The 20,224-nt window shown below is 48.7% G+C and overlaps 1 protein-coding gene across 2 annotated transcripts in view; it reads left to right on the top strand.

Annotated features, from left to right (window-relative positions):
• SH3RF2 (SH3 domain containing ring finger 2) overlaps positions 1-20,224 on the top strand; it is a 125,796-nt gene that overhangs the window by 101,624 nt on the left and 3,948 nt on the right. The window contains exons 8-10 of one of the 2 annotated variants that reach the window (XM_032404446.1): positions 615-868; positions 4,039-4,397; positions 7,132-7,434. In XM_032404446.1, the coding sequence (XP_032260337.1) occupies positions 615-868; positions 4,039-4,397; positions 7,132-7,401 (883 nt within the window). In that variant the 3' untranslated portion in view covers positions 7,402-7,434. Of the gene's footprint in view, positions 1-614; positions 869-4,038; positions 4,398-7,131; positions 8,351-20,224 lie in introns of those variants that run through there. The other variant, XM_032404447.1, reaches the window with a different exon arrangement.

Genomic DNA, 20,224 nt, shown 5'->3' with positions numbered 1-20,224 from the left:
AGTCATATAAAATCTCTGCCTTCAAAGAGTTTAGCATCCGGTAGAAAAGTCACTGAATGAATAAGAAATCAGAATTTTGGGGCACCTGGGTGGCTCAATCAGTTAAGCGTCCGACTCTTGATTTTGGCTCGGGTCATGATCTCAAGGTTGTGGGATAGAACCCCATGCTGGGCTCTGCACTCAGTGCAGAGTCTGCTTATTCCTCTCCCTCTGCTCCTCCCCCACCCCACTCTCAAATAAATAAATAAGAAAGAAAGAAATCAGAACTGCAAAGCAAGTTGAACACATACAAGATCTTGTGCTCTGAGCTCATGGGCTCAAGAGTGATCAGAGCTGTAGTGAATAATGACAAAATTCAAGCCTTCCTGTTCCATCAGGGCCTCAATCTGAGATCCTGTCCCTGCCCTCAGCACGCCCACACAGGGACCCAGCTGTAGGAGGTGAGGCCTACGTAGTTAAGCCCGTGTGGTTGATAAAGGGAGTATATATGGATAGGAAGAGGATGGAGAGAGGCCACATTTAGTATATGGTTGAGAGCGGAGAGGTTTTTAAAATAGGACTCTTGACTGAGCATTTTCTTTATTTCTTCTCTTTAAAATGCTTGCAACAACCAGAAAGACATCTAGTTTTCCAGATTCTCGGAGTCCTGGTCTCTACGCCACATGGACATTATCCAACTCCTCTGTGTCATCCCAAGGCAGCATTTCAGAAGGTGATCCCCGGCAGAACCGGCCCTTCAAGTCCATCTTTGTGCCCACCGCCATAGTCGACCCTGTGAGGAGCACGGCCAGCCCAGGGACTTTAGGACGGGGCTCTCTTCGGAAATCCGGGCGGAGCAGCATGAGAAAGAGTAAGTGGTGGCAGAGAGGTACGTGCCTAGAGCTAAGTGAGGGGATCGGACTCTGGGGTAGACAGAGCACCTTTTGCAGAAATGAGATCTTGGCTTTAAAACAAGCCTTTGTAAAGGGTGCTTTTAACTCCCTAATAGTGACTGGTTTTACTGGGTAAAGCCAGACCGACTTAAGGTCATGCCCTTGGTCACTCCATCCCTGTATACTGAATGGCTGCGATGATAGCAGCCCTGAGTGCCAACATATGATTAGAACACAGCCAAGGTGGAGGCTGGCCCCAGTTAAGACAGAACAAGCAAAGTACTTGCTGGATCATGCTTCTCAAACTATGCTCAGGGGTGCCAAAAGGGAAACATGGGAAGGATGGGGAAAGAAGCAAAGAGGGTTAAGGAGTCAATTCTCAGAGCCCCTAAATCTTGCTTTGTTATTTAATATATACACAAGGTTTAAAAAAATTATACTGTATAAAAATAAGTCTTCATATCCTTAACGCCTATCCCAAGTGCTCTTCCATGTACATGAATAGTAGCTTATAATCATACCTACTGCACTGCTCTGCACCTTGCTTTTGTTTTTACCTGTATAACATCCACATTGCTCACATGGCAAAACTTTTGTCTCCTGACATATTGAACTTCTACGTAAGACATCATTTTCAGGGATTTTACAAAGTGTTTGAAACCCATTTTTCTACAAAACATGAAGCTTCTATAATTTGCATACCTCTCTGGAAGACCATGAGCCACACAAAGCAAATCTGATTTATTCTACACCCTCTGACTTAAACTGGGCTCTGCAGTCTCCCTTGCTATCTTAAAAGACGATTAAATATGAAAGTACAGTATGGCTGGTCAAAGCAAGAGGGTGACATGTGGGACAGTATGCCACCCAGGAAAATGTGCCAAGAAAATTAAAACAAATGTCTTCGCCCCACCCTCTCCCAGTGCTTTCACCTGACCACCTGCCTGACCTCCACTCTCACTGTACTGCCTCTACCCCCCCTCCTCCTTCCTCCCCACTTGGCCCTTGCTCCGGCCTCTCCCCTCCCCCACACAAACCCTGTACTGAATGATCCACCACAGCAGCCATGGGCAAGTGACTGGACCTCTTCAGTCTTCAGTTTTCTCATTTATAAAGTGGAAATAAAAGTTGTACCTACCTCATCAGGGTTACTGTGCAGATTTAGTAAAATAATCCATGTAAGACTGATGGCACAGTCCCTGGCACATAATAAGTCTCAAGAAATCCTAACTGTTGGTATAGGATGATCATCTTCTCAGTACGATCATGGCTACTACAACTACGCAAGTCATCTCTGGTCCATCCAGTGCGTGAACTGACTCAGTGTTGACATGTTCACACTCGGTCGAGACCACTTAGGAGTGCTGAGAATTGTGTCCTATTGGCAATTGCTCACATTTCCTTTCACACACTCCTTCTCTACCTTGGCAGAGATCTTGATTGGCTTGGAGTTTTCACTGCTTGCATTGTATGCACATGTGATAAAACATTAAATCCCTTGGAAATTAGGAGCCAACAAGATAAATAGATGAGGCATAAAACCAATTTTTCACACATTTCCAGGAACCTAAGGACATGTCTGCCCAGGGCTGCTTTGACTTTCTCAGGTCCCGGAGGCTTTCTCTCTCCCTTTTCCCAAGGTGAGGCTGGTCAAGCTATCAATCTACCCACAGAGAAGAGAAATGACAGGAGAATTGACTGTGCGCCTCATAGGGCTGTCAGTGGAAAAATAAATGTCTACATTGAAAGGGCAGACTTGTGTAAATGGCGCCAGGCTTGCTCACCGCAGCTGGGAGCACCGACTGTGTTTAGTGAGCATTCTGCTTTTCACGTTCACGTCCGGCCTGACAGAGTCGCAACGCAGAACACGGCCTTGGCTCAGGCCCTCTGTGCTGGACACAGATGACTGATTCATACACGTGTCCACAGGCTATCACAAAGACTCACATCTCTGACTGGATGTCCCCTATGGCTCCCTAAATGCTCGGAGACCCTTCTGGAGAAGTGGACTGCAGTGCTTCTCAGGGTGTTTCTCCTGTCCCCCTGCCGAGTGCACCGAAGTCCCGACTGTTCCCCTGGTCCCCTACAGGACAATATGCCCAAGGGATGGAGGCCTCCAGTCTTCAGAGAATTTGCGGGGAAGGAATGACTTCCTGTTACTGAGGGAGGATCATCGCAGTTAACAAAACAAAACAAAATAAAGCTCAAGGAAGGGATAAAATCACACTCCTGGACCTTATATTTTTAGGGTTTGCCATCCTTTACCCAAAACCAACGACAGCTAACAAACACGGGGCATTTACTAGGTTCCAGGCACTGTGCTGACACTCTGCACACATCATAAAACGTAAGCCTGTCGGCCCTGTGAGACATCGCCATCACCTCCAGTTTACATCCGAGGGGCTGAGATGCCAGGAGGGGTGGCGCTCACTTGTCCCAGGCTCCCTGGGAGTAAGTCTGTGCCAGAACCTCTGTCATCCACACACAGCCCGAACCTTTCCAGATTTGCTTCCATGTGGTGTCACGTTTGCCTGCACACACCCTCCCTTAATTCCACTTAGCCTTCCTCCCCGTGGCCCCAACAAAAGTGATCCCACGGCCACATGCCTGCAGCTCCTTCAAATACCTGGTCAGAGCCCCGTCCCGCCCTCTCTGCTTCCCCCTCTCCCTCCCCGCATCCCTCCCAGTTGACTGAGTCTCGTGTTTCTCAATTTCTTCTGTCTCTTTCTTTCTGTCTCTGTCTTTCGTTTCCTCTTTGGTTTGCATGCCTCTTGTTGGCTTCTCACTGTGAAGCTGTCTCTTTAGGTTTGTCTTCTTCACTTTCCAACCGCTAGGCCTGAAGTGAGAGAGCCGGGGTGCCCGTGTGCGCGTGTGTGTGAGGGAGAGAGGAGACAAATGGAAGTCATGTACCTTCTGACAGCGCCACCTCCCCCTCCCCCCCCCCCACCAAACGTTTGGCTAGCCAGTTATTTCCTGCCAGCATCAGCAAACAGCACTAAAAAAAGAATAAGGTCACCTTTGAAAGACCCTGAGAGAATGTGAGCACGCTCAAATGGGGAAAGCACTTAACTATTCTGGGATATCAGGACACATGGCTTACACAACCCCAGCCCAGCCTGCTGTCAGCAGCCCCCGATGCTGATATCAGTGTCATATAATTCCTCAGATGGATCCCTGCAGAGACCCGTCCAGTCAGGGATCCCCGCCCTCGTGGTGGGCTCCCTCAGACGCAGTCCCACCATGGTCGTACGGCCTCAGCAGTTCCAGTTCTACCAGCCGCAGGGGGTCCCCTCCTCAGCCTCGACAGTGGTGGCAGAACTGGGACCTAAGCCCACTCCCACTGGGGAGCCTGCCCTCACATGCGCCAGCAGGGGCAGTGACACCAGGATCCACTCCGCAGCCAGTTCCCTCATCATGGAAGGCAAAGAAATCCCCATCAAGAGTGAGCCTCTACCTAAACCACCTGCATCTGCCCCACCATCGATCCTGGTGAAACCAGAAAACTCAAGAAATGGCGTCGAAAAGGTAGGAGTGAGGTGACATTAGGGGGGGCCGGACTCTTTATATCCCTAACTTTGCACAGTGTCCCAGCTCCTGAGATTTGTTTTAGTGGACAAAGAATCAAAATCGCAGCCTCAAAACAATCCTCACACACAGTGCTCCCCCCCACACACAAACTCCCTCAGACCACTCACACCCTCTGCAGATGTCCTACTAGATCCCCTTTATGCTTCCTGAATATTTCATACATAGTTCTTTCGAGCCCCACAGGTGAGTTGGAAAAAACATGGCTTTGGCATCAGACACATCTTGATTTGAATTCCAGATCAGCTGCTTGCTATCTGGTGACTTGGCCAAAACACATCACTCTTTTTGCCTAATCTGTAAAATAGCAGTAAGAATAGTAACAGCCTCATAGGATTGATGTGAAGATGAAACCAGAGAAGATGTGTAAAGTGCTTACACAAGTGTTCATGATATAGAAGAGGCAAAACTGAGACACGGGAGAATTTAAGTGATTTATCAAGGTCACAGCAAATTATGACTCCAACAACTAACTTTTACTGTGACCTCTGTGACAGAGGGTCAGATCTTTTAACTTCTAGTCCAGGGCTTTTCCCACTAGAGACATGAGTTTTTGTAAAAGTCTTAGGTTCTCATTAATACCCTTGAGGCGGGAGGAACAGTGAGATAGAGGAGGTGACATTAAGAAAATTAGGTGATTGTTATCTTTTACTTTATTGACCATCACCACCACTACTACCACCATCATCCCCACCACCACTACCATCACCACCATCAACACCACCATCATCCCCACCACCACTACCATCACCACCATCAATACCACCACCATCCCTACCACCACCATCACCATCATCCCTACCACCATCACCCTCATCAGCACCCCCACCATCACCATCACCCTCAGCACCACCACCATCACCCTCAGCACCACCACCACCATCCCYACCACCACCTTCACCACCATCACCATCATCCCCAGCACCATCATCACCACCACCACCACCATCACCCTCACCAGCATCCTCCACCATGACCATTACTCTCTGCACCATCACCCTCAGCACCACCACCACCATCACCTCCACCACCACTATCATCACCACCATCACCCTCAGCACCATCACCACCACCATCACCACCATCACCCCCATCACAACCATCACCCTCAGCACCATCACCACCACCCCACCACCACCATCACCCTCACCAGCACCCCCACCACGACCATCACCCTCAGCATCACCACCACCATCACCTCCACTATCATCACCATCATCACCACCATCACCATCAACACCAGCACCATTACCCATTCCACTCCAGAAGGAAAGATTCCACTCTGCTCTGAGGATATAAGGATGTGGTTTCCTCCTCTTCGTTAGGCATTTACTGAATGCTAACAACCTGGCAGGCACTATGCTGAGGACTTGACATGTCTCATCTCATTTAATCCTGACAGTAACCCTCTGTAGTAGGTATTATTGTTGTCATCCTCATTCTAAAATGAGGACATGGAGGCTTAAGGAGTTATAGTACATTACCCAAAGGCACATAGCTGATACATGGGAGTGTCTGGAGTAGAATCCAGATCTGATAGAAAAACTCATGCTCTTCACGCTAAGCTATCAGCTTGTAAGGAAAGGCATTTGGAAAAAGTTAGTGTTGACTGATATAAATGTTGGGGAGTTCTTTTTCTAAATTTTAGTATTCAAATAATTCCGTTTTCCAAGCCCCAGTTGCCCTTTACCCCAGGCTGTTAAATACAGCCCTCGAATTATCAGCATTTAATAAGTGCCCAGACCTCTGCAAGATATGGTGAGGGTCAAAATTATGAAGAAACTTGCATTCTCGGTGGGGGACACTAGGAGCCAATTTCATGGAAAACAGAAATGATTTCTAAACAGTGGCACAGAACAGCATTAAGCCCTAAATCAGGGATGTGCTGAAGCAAATACCTGTTGGTACAAGGTAGAGACAGAACAGGCATGGAGAGGTGAAAGAAAGAGGGAGAGAAGGGGAGACCGTGCCTCCCGTGAAAAGGGGGGCCTGCTAATCAGCTCCAGGCAGCTGTTGTCAGAATAGGGCACAGGCCTCAGCGCAATAGATCTTTGATTTTTTAAGAGACATATGAAATTCTGATTTTTCAATGCCATTACCCGATTTTTGTGTGTTGGCCACTAAATCAAACTCTCAAAACATTCTGCAGACGACATTCAGCCAGCAGAACTCTGCTCTGAGGATATAAGGCTGTTATGAAACTTATAAGCTGGAGTCGGCAGGGGGGTGCCTTAAAGAAGAGGTGGCCCTGAGATAGGTCTTAATGGCAGGCGGAGGGGAGAGAGGGAAGGCGAACCTCTTGTACTTTCTGGAAGGAACTCTAGCCTCTTGCCTCAGCGCTTTCCTCAAGGGGCTGCCCCTCCCATTTCTCCTACGTAATTTGTCATTCTTCAGTTCTCCATTTAAATAGCTCCCCCTCTAGGAGGCCTTCTGTGGCTACCCCATCCCAGCCGCGGCTCGAGAGTGCTCCACACCTCCCCTAGCATCTGACACCTCCACCACCACAGCACGATGCAGAGCAGACCCTCATAAGACACAAGTATTTGCTGAATGAACACAGAAATGAGGCATCTTAAGGAGGGGCAAGTGTTGAGAAACAGCACGAGTCGAGTCCCGGGGAAACCAGCACAGCTCCCACCTCACCTGGGCCCCTTTGCTCTCCTTTCTCTTGCAGCAAGTCAAAACCGTGAGATTTCAGAATTACAGTCCTCCTCCTGCCAAACAGTACACCTCCCATCCCACCTCAGGAAAGCCTGAACAGCCCGCCACCCCTAAGGGGTCCCAGCCTGAAGCCGCCCCCACAGAGATGAACGTCCTATTCGCCCACCGAAGCGGCTGCCATTCCGGACAGCAGACAGACCTTCGAAGGAAGTCAAGTTTGGGCAAGACCAAGACCCCGGTGTCCACTGCTTCGGCCACACAGACCGTGTTTCCCAGCAAATGAATCTACGGGTGGCTTTTCCCAGACCCCAAAGAGGTGAATTGCATTTAAATACAGTCTGCCTCCACTGATGGCGTCCTGCCATTCTTTGGCTACTCGAGCCTGGGTCCTTGTTCTGCCCATGTTACCTCTGGGAAAGGAAAGGTGGGAGCAGGGAGTCCTGCCCTGGCTGGGAAGATAAAGCATGCGGCCTTGCAAACATAACGATTTGAGGCAGCAAGGCCACCACTCAGACCAAGGAGTGGGAGACAGTCTTGCCTACCCTCCATGGAGTGTGCAGCCTCATCCCTTGTGTTCTGTGTAGAATTTCTATGGTGCCCTAAATGCTTCAGCCAGGGGTGTCACAGTGGTGGGAATGTTGGCATTGTTTCTTTGACCTCATCCCCGTGTTCTCAACAAGCATCAGAACTTCTGCACACTGGCCGCTAGTGGCTGCCATGTTGTTCCCTCCATTGAGTCGTAATCCTGGCTGCAAAGGGGGAATCTGGGGGAGGGTGTGAGATGGATACTCTGATCATTCTGAGAGTCCTCTAAAACCAAAGGGAGTCCGCTTACTGGATTTGGTCCAAACAAGAAGGTCAGAGAGGAAGCTATGATCATACTTTAAACTTCTGAATCTGTTTTCCCATGTATAATCCTATACGATACTTAAGCAGGAAGCACAGGGCTGTGGATAGGGTCCTGTATGGAATTATGGATAATTCATTCGTCCTGGCTCTAGTCTGACTTCTCCAAGAAAACACAGCATGCTTCAAGACAACTGTGTAAGGGGTTTGAGTTTAGATATATATTCCGTTTGCATTACAACATTCTTTACCTTCTCTGATTTCTTCTCATTTGGGGCAGACTGGCTGTTTCACCGGACCATGGTATAAGGCAGCAAGGTCAGGGAGAAGGTACCAGCCCAAGGCTGGAGTGGGGACACTTCGTGGAGGACAGCTGCTAGAACAGAGACGGGGCAAAGGAGGTTGGAGAGGGAAGGGAGGAGGAGGAGAAGAGGGAGGGTAGAGAGAAGGTGGGGGGTGGGTATGAGAGAGAAAGACAAAGACAGGGGGAGGTGGGGGACAGTGTCAGGGAAGAAGGGAAAAGGGGGGGGAAGGGCGGCTTTGACACTCCTGATAAGTGGAGACAGAAGGACGGAGCCTGCAAAACGAGGCGACCCCACCGAGATGGGGCCGAAGCGAGCGCCTTGCAAACAGGGTTGAGGGGGCACCCCCGAGAGCTGAGGCAGTGTTGTAAGACAACCCATTAGTCCTCCTTAGACTTGACTGCGGTGATTTAACATCCACTGCATGCTCATGAAGGTGGGCTCTTCAGTGCATAAATGCCATTTGCCGCTAAGGCTGGGTGTCATTAAAAAAACAAGGCAGGTCTAATTAGACCTTTCCCCTGGACAGTTCTTGAAATCCTGGGATTAAAAACATTGATCTTTTACATACCCCACACACACACACTTGGAAAACTGAATTGTCCACATACTTTTCCAGATATTAATAAAATGAAAACAAAACCATAATCCTGCCAAGGAATACTGCACAGGTGTCAGAACTTTGGAGTTGGTAGAGCCAACATGGTAACACGTTCTAGAGTTTTCTGTGAGATGACCAACTCCTTGCTTCACTGAGCTGAATATAATTATCCAGATGGAGAACTGGGAAAAAGTCACAAGGACAGGGAGGCATCCTGTATTTGTCAAAAGAACACCCTGTATGAGTTTAGCAATGAGTTTAGTAATCCTACTCTACACCCGAGTGGCAGATGTTGTGACCAGCCAAGCAGATATTCAGACTGTGCCTCAGGAGCAGTGGATCCAGTTAACTTTTAACTGCTGTGGCTGACAAGCGGTTGGACAGGAGTAACGGAGACACGGTCCTCGCCTTCCACATGAAACAGAATATTCTTCCAATTGCCCACTGTCTTTACTGGGTAACCTTTCTGAGAAATGTCAACAATTCGAAAGGCTTGCCACCCCCATTTCAGACTCCTCACCAATGCCCAGCATCACACTTACTCCCTCCCAAACCAAACCCCATCTCCGGGCAGTCATATGAGGATTTGAAAGGAGCAAGAGAGAGTTATTTCTGAACTCACGGGCACCTCCAATCATTTATTCCACCACCATGTTTCAGACAGTTCCTGTGTGCTGGGCACTGCAGTGAGGACAACAGACACATCCTCTCCTTTAATGTCTGCCGTTACCTCCTAAGGCAGCTCTAACTGTCCCCAGGACAGAGCCAGGGAAGCCGAGGCACAAAGGGTAGCCACAGAGAGTAGCAGAGTGGGTTTGACAGCTGCCCACGCCCCAAGTTCAAGCTCTCTGACCTCAGAGCCCAACATGGGACTGTGCTTTGTGAACGAAGAGAGGCACCTTGAGCCCAGGCCACTGACTCCCAGCCGCAGGGATGTGACATAGTGTAACGGATGCAGATGCAGGCTCGGCCACATGCAGACTGGGTTCAAATCCCCATTACCACGTGCTAGCCACATGACGTTGGTCAAGTTACTTAACCTCTCTGAGCCAGTCTCACTGATAATAGTGCAATGATAATAGCGCCAGTCTCCATGGGCTGTCCTGAGGATTAACTGACGTAGTATTATCAAGTGATGCAGCACACACCTCACACATGTCAGACTTGAATGTTTTTAAGGGAGCAGGCCACTGAAATTCCAGGTGAGGAAGCCTAAACAAGGGCATGGCCGGGGCGGTGGTGCTAAAAGGAAATGAGTATAGCCCCGTCATAGAGGTCAGAGCACAGGGTAGGCTAAGTCCTGAACGATGAATAGGAGTCAGATAGCAAAAGGGGTGGGGGAGGGACATTCCAAGCAGAGAAAGAAGCATTTAGCACTTGCAGTAATCAAGCCAAGTTCTCTTACATTTAGAGGAATCCACTCCTTTGTGGAACATTGCAGGGATCCCAAGTAGAACCAAGTACCTCATGTCTGAAGACAAATATCCCATCCTGTGAGAGCTCCATCCCTCAGCCAAGACTCAGAGTCACTAGGAAGGTGCCCCTTCACCTCATGATCAGACCCTGGCATCTGAGCACTAGGAAAGGTGCTGAGGGCAGGCTCTGATTGGGGGTGGGGTCAGGGGGACATCTGAGAGGTGATGAAGGGGCACAGCCAGCTGAGAACACACTCCTAGGACCATGCTTTTTTTTTTTTTTAAGATTTTATTTATTTGAGAGAGAGCACAAGCAGAGGGAGGGGCAGAGGGAGAAGCACACTCCCTGCAGAGCAGGGAGCCCGACATGGGACTCGATCCCAGGACCCTGGGATCATGACCTGAGCCGAAGGTAGATGGTTAAGTAACCGACTGAGCCACCGAGGAGCCCGGGCTAGGGCCAGATTTGAGGAAATGGTCTCCTTAAGCAGCATTAGGACCCTCACCTAGGGCTCGTCTCCTTCCTCTCTCATGTGGGACCAGCTACACCTCCTCTACCTTCCACCATCCCATAGACAGGGCTTTTGGAGCAGCAAGAGCTTAAAGCAGTGCCCCACCTGTGAGTTGGTGAGATGCAGAACTGACCCAGTAAATACAGGCTCACTGACTTCCAACTTCCGGTGAAACTTCGGAAGGTCCATCCACCCCAGGCCTGCCGTTCCAGAACAGCAGCGATCCAGCAGGGCCGGGTCAGGGGCAAGCTGTAGTCAGATGGACATGCACTCTTCAGTTTGCCACAGTCCCCCCCACCCTGCTTCGCTCACTCACAGACCTACATGTGAATTAGGCATGTTCTCCTGGAGTCTGTGTGCGGAACGTCATTTCAGTCAGTCTTCAGGGACGCCGTGAAAGTTGATCAGCTGATCCAGGCACTCGGGTCTCACGAGTGTAGTAAGCTTAGTCTGGGCCTAACAGGGCCAACAGTTTTGAGGTGGGGTCTAGGCATCTGTGTTGCAGCATACTCCCCAAGTGATTCCGACGTATAAGAATCAAACCTACCTTCCTCATACCGTACAGTAGGACGGGACTGTAGCCACACTGGTTGCCGACATATTGAACAATGCCTGTGGTGATAGGTAAACAGTGGATGCTCGGAGCTCCCTGAGGCCTCTCCCCACTCCTGCCCCCTGGCCCTTTCTCCACATTCTCCCCATCGCTCTACCTTCCAACAGCCTAAGAGCTCAGGCCCGGGACAGCTGAGACCTTCAGCAATAACGCTCTTCTTCATTCTCACTGGCTAGTGCCTACACCATAGAGGTTAAAAATCTTGACTATTACCCTGTTATAGAGAATAAGGCCCAAAAAGGTCCCCCAGAGATTACGAGCACTGCTATCAAGCCCAGCACTCTTCCCAGCCACTGTCCAGCCCTTGGTAATCACTTCCATCAGGCCCTTGGCTTAGGAAAGGAGCTGACTTGGAGGGTGGGCACTTCCTTGCTCACTGGTCTCCACCTTTTTTTAGCAAACGTTTTCACAGGTCCAAGCAATGCCCTTTAGCTTCCCAGCTCCTCTGGCATCAGTTAAGCAGGTATGGACGTCACTTGTCTCGGTAAGATGAGCAGGCGTGATCCCCACCCTCTCACCCACCTCTGCCCATACAGACCAGCTTCTGTGGGAAGCGACCGGCTGTGGCAGGCAGCAGAGCAGAGTCCTATTACGTCTCCGCTGGGAGCAAGGGCTGAGCAAGCTGGGCTGAGCCAGGCCAACAGCTGCTCCCACAGGCGCCTCTTGCTTACGTCTGGACAGTAAAGACCCCAGTTCTGCCTTGGGCCGAGCGTAGTGAGTGTGAGCACTTCCAGCAACCTCTCGGGTGACCGTGAATGCCAGTGGCTCGTGGAATGTGCTGGGCAGGCAAGACCAAACTAGAGGAGTTAACTCCAAAGATCCTTGCAGCAGCTCGGTGTCCCTGAGAATAAACCTTGCAAGGACATTTTGCTTGAAATAGAACAATGTTAAATGATCAAGCCATCTGTTTGCCAGGCCATAGTATTGTGTCCTAGACCAGAGCAGAAACAAAATGTTCTCAGGAAGCCCTTCTGCCTATTGACCTACACTTTGACAAATAGAATGCAACAGAGGTGGGATCAAAGGTGACGGGGGCGGGGGGCGTAGGGGAGCATTCCAGATTCACCCATCCATCCATTCATTCATTCATTCAACACCAGTTATCCATCACCCACTCTGGATCAGGCTCCGTGAGAGACTGTGGGGGTTCAGTGGTTCACAGGAGAGAGAAAATATATATGGGCCTCACAGAGTGGTGTTTCTTAGTAATTTTACTGGATCTGGGGGCTCCTTTCTGCCTTTCTCCCGTTTTTTTAATTAAATGGTATATATATATATATATCCTATATATATATATTATTATGAAACAAATAACCATATACCTACCATCTAGCTTTTTAAAAAGTAATCATTATCCAGTCCATTGGAGCCTGCTGTGTGCTTCATCCAATCTTATTCCTTCTTCCCCTCCTCCCCACTTCCCTCACAACCGCTATCCTGAACTCCATGCTTACCATTCCCTTGCACGTTTTCCGCACATGTACCATATGGAATTTTCAGTGCGGCTCATAGATCTGCTCAGTAAAACTAGTCAAAGCAGGTATCACAACCTGAGGCCATAGAAACCCCGCCGAATATTTGAACTCCCATCTGGCCTCTGTCACTGGGATTCTAAGGCTTTGAGTCATTGCTGGGAATTGAGATTTTGATGTACAGCATGTCTGGTTTTAAGAAGTTCTAGTTTAGAGGGATTTTTATACTCATTCTTCCCAGTACAGCTGCTTAGAGAGATCTTGCTGCTCCCAAATAGGTAAAATATGGGTTGTGGCTGTGCCTGAACCATTTGAGTATAGGGCTTTCCAGGTGGCCCTCCTCTGGGCCTTGCCTGGCCCCTCTGGGGAGCCAACTACAGAAACCAGAAGCAGCTCCTCAGAATCTGCAACCAAAACAGATCTGGCTGCTGCTGAAACAAAGTCTCCTAAGAACCTTGTGAAGTCTGCAGGGAAAAGCTATTCTTGTCCCCTGACTACAGATCAAGAAACTGAGATTCAGAATGTTTCAATGCCTTATGTTAGGTTTCGTGATTAGTTTTAGGGAGACTACTAAAAAAAAAAAAAAAAATTGTCTCTGACTTATCATCCAGCAATAATTGTCACCATTTACTGAGCACCTACTATGTACCAAGGACTTTACATGCATTATGCTATCTAATTCTATCCAACCCTATGAGAAGAGGTATCGCATTATCCTATTTTAGAGATTACAGTTAAGGCTCAGAAGTCAAATGACCGGCCCAAGGCAACAAGGACTAGAATCCAGAACTCTAAGCCCAGACCTTAATCTTAAATCACTGCATCCCTCTTGTTCAATGGCAACTATTAATACACAACATGGTTGAGGCTGGAGAAGTTACACAAATGGGTATGTGCTTCTGAAATCACAGGGATGTGGGTGGGGACAGGGTCAGAGGATGGTTTAATTCAGAGGGTCCAGCCCACCCAGATTAAAACTATATGGGTCTTGCAATCAAGAAGTAGTGGTGGGAAGGAAGGTAACTCAGAGTGTTCTATACAGAGATATCCAAAAAGTAAATGTACCCCTGCTCCGAGGGCAGCCAGACACAACCAAGCAACTTGAAAAAGAACGGAAGCTTGCAGTGTGGTTCTGGATCATTGACGTCAAAGCACGATAATCATTTTGCATTCCCTAGATCTCTCCCTCTCCATGAGTTTATTTCTGGTTTTGCCTGTCCTCACTCTAAATGATACAGAACAGAGACCTAGAAGATGGGGGATATGATTTCCAAAATGACCCTCCACTTTCGTCTTCTCTGTGGGAACAAGAGGGCTCGAGACCAAGAACATCTTCCAGTGTTCCATGCTGGTATTTATCCAGAGTTCAAAGGTGATTGCTTTCAGGGGTAAATACACAGCCACAGATGCAAGCTAATTATGCAAACAGGGTCACTGTGGGATGGACAAGAGCTACCGCCCGGTAAAGACTAAAAGGGATGCTAGCCAAGACCCAGGGAGAAAGGCAAAAGGCATTTGCAAAAGCCATTTTGTGTATCTTCAGTTAATGCTATTAGAATCAGTGCTAGCATGACCGACAGACTTGATGAAGGGCATTTGTGACGTCAGAGTTTGCTGTAGGTCACATGTGTCCTGGAGGCCAGAGCCATCCTGATGCCCTCCCCATGAACACAGCGACTCCCTGGACCACCCAAGAGGACTGTGAGAGCTAGTGGCAGTCAGCAGACCTTCACAAAGAAAGCAAAAGCAAGTTTGCATCTAAAAGTAAGGAGGCAGCAAAACCACCTGGAGGACCAAAGAGGAATTCAAATCAATAGCGCCTTCAAAGGGTGGTACCTACCCCTGATTCCTAGCCCTTCCCCAGTCCCAGTTCTTTGGGGAGATGTTTTACATCTATGTCAAGGAGAGAGCTGGAAAAAACTTCACTGCATGAAGAGGACATGTCAGTCACAGCTTGAGAGAGATAGCACCAGCTTCCATGACAAGGAGCAGAGCAGTCGGTCAGAAGGGGCGACACTGGTTGGAAGGGAATTTTAGATATCAGAACCATATTTCCAAATATCCTGTTCTGCATATTCTATTTATGAGCTCAATTCTTTTTTAAGCTTAAGCTGTTTTTAGATGCTGGCAATTCTGAGAGCCTAGGGCTTCTTCATCATGGAGACCTCCATCAAAGGACTAGATTTTAAAGCTTTGGTCAGCAAGGATTTGGGGGTAGCTACACCAGCTATGTTCCCAATCCACTAGGACTTTGTGAGATTGGAGAAGAAATATAATAATAATAGCTCAGGTGATGGGTTTTGGAACCAAGTCATCTGGGTTTCTGTCCCAGCATTGTCACTCCCAAGTTATGTTTCCTTTGGCAAATGACTAAACAACCTTGGATAAGTTACAACACCTCCCTAAACCTGTTTTCCCATCTGTAAAATGGGTATCAGAACCTCCACCTCATCGGGCTGTCGGCAGGATTAAATGAAATCATGCATGTACAGCTCCGATCGTTGTATGGAGTACATCGAAGGGTTTGATAAATGGTAGTTACTACCAATAAATGAATATGGAGGCACAATTCAAAATTGGAGAGTAAAAACTAGACTCTATTGTACTAACAGAAATGAGAAGGGGGGGAGCAACGAAGGCGAGTTTCAGTTGTCGGGGGGCTTCAGGGAGGAGAAACAGGTTCTGAAAGATGTTAGCATGGAGAAATGTTGTTTGCCATGTGGAGAGAAAGCACCTGGACTCTGGAATCACAAATCCCTGGGTTCAGATCCTGGTCATCTTGGCTCTCTGACCTTGGACCAAGCTAACTAACCTCTCTGAGACTTTCTTGACTCATCTGAAGAGTGACAACAATATATCAGCACTTCCTAGGGTCATAGGGAACATGAAGGGAGCGGGGAGGCCAGCTGCTGGCATGCACGAGGAATCTAGAAGTGATAGCTGTCGGAGGAGTCTGTGGGCATGACAGAGGCTTGAAGGCAGGCGAGCAGCGGAAACGCTAAGTAGGAGAACAGACTCTTACTAGCTGCCATTCATTAGACGTGTGCTCCATGCAGGTACTGCACTGACCCCTCGGGGGGTCACTTACAGGGCGGGGAAGAGCGCAGCAAGCCAGGTAACCCAAATTCAAATCCAGGCTCTGTGTTTCCTCCCTGTGCCACTGTGGGCAAGTCATTGAATCTCCGCAGCCTTTAGTCCCCTGGCTTGTAAGATGCAGGTAGTAATCGCTGTTCTTGGAGTGGTGTGGTGGCGAGGAAATGAGAGAATGGATGTAAAGTCATTAGCATGGTGCCCGGCACATATAAATCGATCTGTGGTGTCAACTATCATGATTACTCACATGCATGTTTCCCAGTGAATCCTCACAACAATTCCATGAGTTAAGTGTTAGGATCCCCTATTTATTAGATCAAACAACTGAGGCTCAGAGGATACATCACTCATCTAAGGTCATGGTAAGGAAGCAGCAGGGCTGGCTCTGTAAGACTAGAAATCTCGGATTTTTGTTCTCTTCACTTTTCACATAAGCTGGTAAACAGCCCAGGGTTGAGGTAATATGACAGTTATTTTCAATGCATCTTCTGCCATAACGCCCATGAGTCTTTCCTCTTCTGATTGCCCCCACCTCATCCCCTCCTCACCCGTTGGAGGTGTGAGGTATAGGCTTGTCTGTGCGCCGGGGCCCAGCCGGTGAGGGCACAGGTGCGGTGTCTTTGGGGACTTGCAGCTTCAGAAGGCGGACGGCGTTGATGACGTGTCCATTCTGCCTTGCAGATAGGTCTAACATGGACGTGCTTCCAGCTGGCTGGGATTTTGATGAAAACCCCTCCTCCTTGGTTCCAGTTAACAGAAATTACATGTCCCTGGCACACTTTGTAATTCAGAAAATGCATGTGCCGATGAGTGCCACTCCTGTTGGACGCACCGTGATGACCAAGGGCTGCAGGCCAGCATCCTAGCTCTCACCGCACCCCCATGTAAGGTCACAGAATGTTTTCCTCCTGGGTAGACATCAGTGTCACCTCACTCCCTTATCCATTCATTTCTACCCAACAAACATGGCTTGAGCACCGAGCGTGTGCGGGTTTTATACCATAGAGCTGGGATGCAGCAGTGAACCGTGCAAGGAGAGCTCCTGCCTTCATGAAGGGCAGTAAATGGTCAACACACACACAGGACAGCTTCTCTGTGATAGATGTTACAAAGGACACAAAGCGACCAAAGAATGGCTGAGGGGGACGAGCCACATTAGGTAGAGTGACCAGGAAAGGTTTCTCTAAAGGAGGTGACGTGAGCTGAGATTGAAGACCGAGAAGGAACCAGACATGGCAAGGCGAAGAGAAACAAGCTCAAATGTCAAGGAGATTCGTTCATTTATCCAACATTTTCATCATACGATAAATACGTGTTGAACCAACAACTGAAGAATAGGTCCATCCTCTTTGTTCCTCCCAAAAAAGACCCTCGTGTAGGAAGGAGGAGCTCAGGAGAGATGCCACAAGCATAGAGGCAAGTGGTTGCCCTTTCTCCAGCCCCGTTCCCCACCTCGAAAACAAGGGGCTGGGCCTAAGCACTAGCATTCCAGGCCTGTAGGATCCGAACACCTTCCAAGGGGACAGGCCCTCATAGCTCTTTAAGCAACGACTGCGCAGCAAGCAAACAGCAATCTGTCATTTTTTAAAAGCAGTCAGGACGGTTGTTTGGAATTGTGTAGTCAGGGCCTGTCATCTGCTTCATTTTTAGTATATGTGCTGCCGAAGCAAGCACTGTCATCTGCTTCATTATCATTAGGATCTCCGCACTGAATTTCCATGCGCACTCACTCACTGTGAAAACACTATTAGTTGGGAGCCTCCCGCCTCCTCCCTCTGCTCCTCCCCACCTCCAGCCCCAGTCTTTCTCTGGAAGATCAGGGAAGAGCCCAGGCTACGGAACTGAAACACTTGACTTGTATCCCGGGTGTGACTCACTGTGTGACTTTGGGCAAGTCACTTCACTTCTCTGAGTCTCAATGTTCTCATCCATATAATGAGGAGAATAAGACACAGCAACCATCTAAAGTTATTATTTTTTTTAAGTTTTTATTTATTTATTTGACAGAGTGAGAGAGCACAAGCAAAGGGAGCAGTTAGAGGGAGAGGGAGAAGCAGGCTCCCCACGGAGCATGGACCTTGACATGGGGCTCGACCTGAGCCGAAGGCAGACGCTTAACCATCTGAGCCATGCAGGCGCCCCTAAAGTTGTTATCCTTATTTTTAGATTAGTGTGTGAAATTGTCAAAACTCAAGGGAGAGAACAGAGATTTAGGTCTTTAAGGCAAAGGAAACTGGAGCAGTGAGTGTGACAATGAGCCCATTTAATGACCTGTCTCCACCTGTAGCGTTTTCCATTCTTGGAGATAATCAAGAAGCAGGATCACAAGAAACAGCTTTCAAGAGGTCTCTTAATTTATCATGATACTTTCTCGCGCCAACAATTACAGATCCCCTACTATATGCCAGACACTGTTCTTTGTGCTTAACTTATATTTACTGATTTAAACGTCTCACCACAACCATACAAAGTAAATACTATTACTATGCCCGTTTTACGGATAAAGGAGCTAAGACCTAGAGCAAGTACATAACTTCCACAGGGCCACACAGCTAGGAACTGGTGGAGTTCGGGAATAAACCCAGGCAATCTGACTCCAGTCTATGCTGCTAACTGCTTGCCACCTCATTTACAATGAAACATAAAAGCTTTCCTGCAGACATCGGGTTTTTCTACTTCAAATAGGCTTGTCTTCTGAGCACTCAGTAAACAAAGAGTTACTACCTGCCTAATCCTAAAACCCCTGGCCAGTAGCCCCAGCACTAAGAAGGGCTGCTTCCCCCAACTACGCTTGGCCAGCCATAGATAAATTCACACCTCCCACCACAGATGGGATTTTTGGGTGCCTATTAAAATGTCAGTCGATCTTCAAGTTGAAGTTCTTCCTACATCATTTAGCACAACCTGGAAGGTCAGATTAATGGGGAAGCCAGCCTTCCCTCGGCAGTTACCTCCTTATTACTTTCCTGCCCCTGCACTCGCTCTCAGAAATGTTACATCACAATAAATGTAGTTAAAAGAGCAAACAAACCACCACCACTTCCTTGAAATCCAGATACCATTATCTCAAATCACCTTGCCTTTGGTCTCAGAGGACACGCTCCCCACTGCTGACACCGGGCCTGATCTGCAGATGAAAGCAGCCATTTTCTGGGCCCAAGTGATATTAACCCATCTCCAAAGACATGTGCCCAGGACCAGCACAAGCACGAATTTAGGTACACGGAAGAGAAGCAGGATATATCCCACACAGGTGGCTTCCCTTTCAAGGGCTAAAAGTCACGAACAGCAGGATAAAATTCCTGCCCACGCTGGGCGGTATACAGTGAAGAGAGCATAATTGCAAATCCTATGTCACTTACTGACATGGCGGTCGCAGAATGCATCCTAGTAATCACAGACTTCGTATTCATGCCTGCTTCTCCCGCTGAATGTAAATAGCCACCTGGAGACTCTGACAGCCCTTCCGTGCTGTTGGCGCTGAATGGAGCACGTCAGCAAATGAGTAAACGCTGCGTTGCATTTGCAGGCCCTGCGAGCTCAAAGAAGCTCAGTTTTGAGTCCAAATGCAGCTGCCTGCTGGAAAACTCAAGGCTTCTTCAGGACTGACTCTGTAGCGATGGATCAGAGCCCTGCCTTTGGAGAGTGGGGGTTTGGGGAAGCCTCAGTGTTTCCCATAAATTGCTGGCAAGATGGGTCCAACGCCATCCTGCAAAGAACAAAACTGTGAACATCATTGAAGTTTCCCCAAAGAGAAAACTGCTCTGTTAAATCAGCTGGAGTCCTCAGAGAGAAAAGAAATCAGGCCCAGATGAAAGCAAATGGGCAAGAGATGGCCAACTCCCTCTCCTGCTCACTTCCGGTTTTACTGGGTTTTCATGGGAACTCGCTCATGGACAGACTGGGGCTGAGTCCTTCAGCAGGCAAGTCTTGCTAAACGCTTTTGGACCAGTTTCCCATCAGTCTTTAGGCATTCTCCTGTCCCCCTTCAGCATGATCAGCTGGGACTTCACTTGCACTCAGGAGGGCCAGGAGCCAAGCAGCATAGTCATGGAGAACAGCCAGCCCCCGGGCTGGGTGTTCAGACAGCCTGCCCTCACCTGGACAGGGGCAGCCCGAGCTGTTGCTGCCCTTCCTTCTGAACCTTCTCGGCCTCAGGGAGAGAAAAGGGCCTGCTGGCTGGACAGGACAAGGACGACACTGGTTACATACGTGGGGACAGTGGGGATGCAGGTTGAGTTTGGCCATCCAA

The sequence above is a fragment of the Phoca vitulina genome, unplaced genomic scaffold (genome assembly GCF_004348235.1).
Source record: "Phoca vitulina isolate PV1807 unplaced genomic scaffold, GSC_HSeal_1.0 scaffold6, whole genome shotgun sequence".
Classification (NCBI taxonomy): Eukaryota; Metazoa; Chordata; class Mammalia; order Carnivora; family Phocidae; genus Phoca; species Phoca vitulina.
The sequence above is the reverse complement of the archived record's forward strand: the minus strand, read 5'-3'. Positions and strand labels throughout refer to the sequence as shown.